General features: G+C 46.4%; 1 protein-coding gene across 4 annotated transcripts in view; it reads left to right on the top strand.

Moving 5' to 3' along the window:
• The window catches only part of sema3b (sema domain, immunoglobulin domain (Ig), short basic domain, secreted, (semaphorin) 3B), a 49150-nt gene that overhangs the window by 24161 nt on the left and 19989 nt on the right, over window positions 1–5000 (top strand). For 2 of the 4 annotated variants that reach the window (XM_060051078.1, XM_060051075.1), the window contains one exon: window positions 3117–3522. In XM_060051078.1, coding sequence (XP_059907061.1) covers window positions 3345–3522 — 178 coding nt within the window. In that variant the 5' untranslated portion in view covers window positions 3117–3344. Of the gene's footprint in view, window positions 1–86; window positions 395–3116; window positions 3523–5000 lie in introns of those variants that run through there. The other 2 variants (XM_060051079.1, XM_060051077.1) reach the window with 2 other exon arrangements.

The raw sequence follows: 5000 nt of genomic DNA on the forward strand, positions 1-5000 counted from the left end.
CAACTGTGTGCCTACTGAAGCTGAACTGACTCCAAGTGTCAGCGTGGACGTCAGAGAGGACGGTTTGTTATGAGGACGCATTATGTTGCATGCTGGGAATGGGGCACTCCAAGGCTGGGAGCTTGGGAAGAAACCTTGGAACAGTGTTTATGACAAACCCTTAACGCCTAGTTTGATAACATTGTTATGGAGCACTAGTGTTGGGTGTGTTGCACCTGTAGGTACAAGTAGCAGTGGTCTTGAACACAGCTGTAAGGCAAACTATCCCTGTGGGGACAGTAAGGACATACTATGTCTACTCTACAGCATTCGGTGTATACGAATCGCAGCTGTTCTGAGGCAGTCCACATGCTGGTGTGTAATGGAGGGAGATGGAGACAGAGAAAGGAAGAGTGTAAGAGAGAAAGTCTTAGAGTTATGTTGTATTGAATTGTGTTGCACTTTCGTGTGTTGTGTTGTTGGGCTATATTGTACCGGATTGTGTTGTGCTGGTTGTGTTGAGATGTTGTGTTATGTGTTTTGTATTGGGTTGTATTGTACTTTGCTGTGTGATGATATGCTGGATTGGTTGTGTTGTGTTCTGTTCTACATGGTAGTGTTGTGATATAGTGTAATGTAGTAGGTTGTGTTATAGTACATGTTAGTGTTGTGTTAAAGTGTAATGTACTCGGTTTTGTTGTGTTCTGCATAGTGTTGTGTTATAGTGAAATGTACTGGGTTTTGTTGTGTTCTCTGTGATAGTGTTGTGTTATACTGCATGATATCTCGGTTTTGTTGTGTATGCTGTGGTAGTGTTGTGTTATACTGCATGATACTCGGTTGCGTTGTGATCTGCGTGGCATTGTGATGTTATAGTATGCTGTTCTGGGTAGTGTTGTGTTATAGTGCATGTTACTCGGTTGTGTTGTGTTATAGTGTATTGTACTTGGTTGTGCGGTGTTCTCTCTGGTAGTGTTGCGTTATAGTGTATTGTACTTGGTTGTGCGGTGTTCTCTCTGGTAGTGTTGCGTTATAGTGTATTGTACTGTGTTGTGTTGTGTTGTGGTCAGGGGGCCTATGAGAGCTACTCTGTCTCCACGCCTCAATAACTCCATTATTCATAGGACTTTCAGACAGGCAGTTTGGACCTCTGCGTGTGTGTGTGTGTGTGTGCGTGTGTTTTTATACCTGTGTCTTAGGTTGTGCATGTGGTTGTCCATGTGCACGTTTCTTGGCCCGCTGTGAAGCAGGGATTAAGTGAATTCATCGACTTTCCTCTCCCCGCACAAAAAATATAAAAATAAAGGAAACCCAAGTCAATTAAATGAAAGTGTTGGGCAGCAGGAGCAGAAGGAGAGCGTGAGGGCTGCAGCCCAGCCGGATGCCTGACCTGTGTGTGTGTGTGTGTGTGTGTGTGTGTGTGTGTGTGTGTGTGTGTGTGTGTGTGTGTGTGTGTGTGTGTGTGTGTGTGTGTGTGTGTGTGTGTGTGTGTGTGTGTGTGTGTGTGTGTGTGTGTGTGTGTGTGCGTGTGTGTGTGCGTGTGTCTGTGTGGGAGTGAGTGAGTGCTTTTAATGTGTGTTTGAATGTGTGAGTGAGTGTTTGAATGTGTGTGTGTTGACTGACCCACACACACCCATATACAGCTTATGTATTACAACACAGTGACCTCTTCTAAATGACAACACGTCCAACGTCGCAGGCCACGGTGTCTCCTAACAGCTCATGGAAACGGACACGCAGTACTTTCACTCCCAACCTTCAGGCCGGGGCTGAAGCTAATCCCCCCTGTCCACTGCTATTGTTTTGCAAGACGCTGCAATCGATCAGTGTTAGCTGCCTCCCTCTCCGGTGTCCTGGATCACTGGGTGGTGCGCAATTCTTCAGATTCAGATAGCGAGTACGCAATCGGCTGAGTTGTTTCTTTGATTGAATGCATATTGACAATGAATATTTATTGTCTCAGTATCGTGACATAATCATTGCAGAAATCTTCCCCATGGTCTCCAAACTACTCGGTCATGCTTTATTGATTTCCCAATACTCCTTGTGTGTGTTCGATGAAGTCATAACTGGGTGATACTATGAACAACAATAGTTGTCAGCAGCCTTTCTGTCAAAAAATCAAATAAAGAAATACATAAAAAAGCATGACCACACACTTTAAGTCATACATTTCTGGCCAGGTTCAGCGTAGTTCAAACTCTATGCATTGATGCATTGATCACTGACTCTTCCTTCATCCGTCCATTCATCGTCCATCCATCCTCCATCCAGTCATCCGTCGTCCAGTCATCCATTCATTATCTATCGCGCCTCCATCCCTCATCCATTTATCCATCCATCCATCCATCCACCTTCCATTCATATGTCCTTCATCACACACACACACACACGCACACACGCACACACACTAACACACACACACACACACACACACACACACACACACACACACATGCACACACTTCCGTGATCTTGATCCTCTCTGTCCTGCTCTTCAACACAGTGCACAACTTTGATGAAATGTGTCTGTCTGTATTTACTTACTTTGTGTTTGTGTTTGTTTGTTTGTCGTCAAGGTTATGGCTGTGTGTGTGTGTGTGTGTGTGTGTGTGTGTGTGTGTGTGTGTGTGTGTGTGTGTGTGTGTGTGTGTGTGTGTGTGTGTGTGTGTTTGAGTGGCCAGGTCTCCCTGTAATGGGAAGTGATTACAGTGTTTTTTCTATAATGGTGGTTGGCAGCCAATCTGGCTGGCAGGGCCATCAATCTAGCTTTGACTAAATATAACTTCAATGCCAGGGTCTTGTGTGTGTGTGTGTGTGTGTGTGTGTGTGTGTGTGTGTGTGTGTGTGTGTGTGTGTGTGTGTGTGTGTGTGTGTGTGTGTGTGTGTGTGTGTGTGTGTGTGTGTGTGTGTGTGTGTGTGTGTGTGTGTGTAGTCGATGGCTGTAGATGGTTGTCTGCGTTTGTCCAAAAATGTGCACCATTAGTGTCACTACAACAATAGCTTAGTTTGCTTATTTTTGGATTCGCTCTCTCTCCCTCTCTTACTCTCTCTTACTGTATGCTGTCCTTTTATCTCTCTCTATTTTTAGGTCTTTCTCGCCCCACGTGTTTAACACTCACTTTTTGTTCTTCCAGGAAGTGAGGAGAAGTTAGGTACATCCTACACAGCACATCGGGACGTGGACTCTTCCGGAATACATCCCATGATCCTTCACTGCGAGGACAAACCCTGAGTGGATGGACCAAGTCGGACCGGCCTAGTCAGAAAATTGGAACCGAAAAAAAAACCAAGAACATCCTGCTTCTGGCTCAGGGAAAAACACCTAAACCCCAGTTTGAACGCACACCTTCCACGCCGCCAAGATGATGACCATGATGGTGATGACGGCGGCCATGATGGTGACCTGCGGCTCTCTGGTGCTGCTGGGGTTAGCCGCGGCGGCGCATGCTACCTCCAGCGCCACGCCCCGAGCTGCCCCTTCATCTGCCCCCAGCCCGGCCTCCTCATCGGCCTCCCCCCGCATGAAGCTATCCTACAAAGGTAAGGGAAGCAGGCTTTTTGAACGGAGGCTGAGTAAGATGTGTCCGAATCTACTGGGATACATTTTGCGCAATTCTTTTTATGTTTTGTAGACGAGCCATTTGATTTGTCAGTGTGCGCCTGCGTTTTCCCCCCCTGATTGCAAACACAAGTAGGCTTCAGGAAAAAATTAAATATGTAGGACTCGCTTTAACCTCACCACTCATTGAAACAACATTGTGCAGAAATGTCCTTAATTCCCCCCAGGCCTGCACACACACACACACACACACACACACACACACACACACACACACACACACACACACACACACACACACACACACACACACACACACATATACACAAATACACACACTAGCCACTGATATTTTCAAAATAAACACTCCTGAACAGTAGCCAGCAGCGATTTGTGGTTGATGGTATTTTTGGCTTATGTCTTGGCTTACGCCTCAGTCACACACACACACACACACACACACACACACACACACACACACACACACACACACACACACACACACACACACACACACACAAACACGCACACATGCACACACACACACACACACACACACACACACACACACACACACACACACACACACACACACACACACACACACACACAAACGCACACACACACACATACATGACCACAAACAAATGCACACACACAAACACACACACGCACACACAGAAGCATAGTTGTGTTTCATCTCTGCCGTAGTTGAAGATTTGAGGTGACAGTTCAATGCCTGACACGACCACATAAACCAGGGATCTGTTCCATGGGCGACAGCCAGCAATTGCAGCCTTAACTAACTGGCCCCTCCTCCACCACCTCCTCCACCACCTCCTCCACCTCCTCAACCACCTCCTCCTCCTCCTCCTCCCAGATGTGCAGCATAGCTCCCCTTTTAATTTGTACTGGTGGTAAAATACAGCTTTTATCCCCAAAGAAAACTCTGTCGGGTTGCACAGAAGCTCTTGGGTTCAACACATCAAGGGCTTAAAGATGTTCTGCGGGCCAGTCACACACGCGCGTCCCTTTAATTTACACAGCCAGCTAAGGTCAAACAGAGCCAGCAAGGTTGGATAAAGAATAGCCTAGCGCAGCAGAAAAGAAGAGGCTATTTCAGCCTTAGTTAATAACAGCTTGAGGCGTCCTTGGGCCGGCTCACTGCTATAAAAAACCTTTCTTGCTTGTTGACTCTACAAAGGACAACAAGAAGGACACCCATTTAAGAAGGGCTAAAGACAGAAGTGTGTGTTTTAGCCACGGCGAACGTGAAAAGCACTCAGAATGCAATAGAGGCAAACAGCCGCCAGTGTGTTCCCTGCACATCTTTAGAGAGCATGAGGACGGGACAGAGGATTCTTTCTGTGCTCATGTTGTCCCCTGTAGCAACAGTGGGAGTGTTGTTACTTTCAAACTTAAAAGTTATAAAAACACCTAAAACCTGATATTCATGTTG

This window comes from Gadus macrocephalus, chromosome 1 (assembly GCF_031168955.1).
Source record: "Gadus macrocephalus chromosome 1, ASM3116895v1".
Classification (NCBI taxonomy): domain Eukaryota; kingdom Metazoa; phylum Chordata; class Actinopteri; order Gadiformes; family Gadidae; genus Gadus; species Gadus macrocephalus.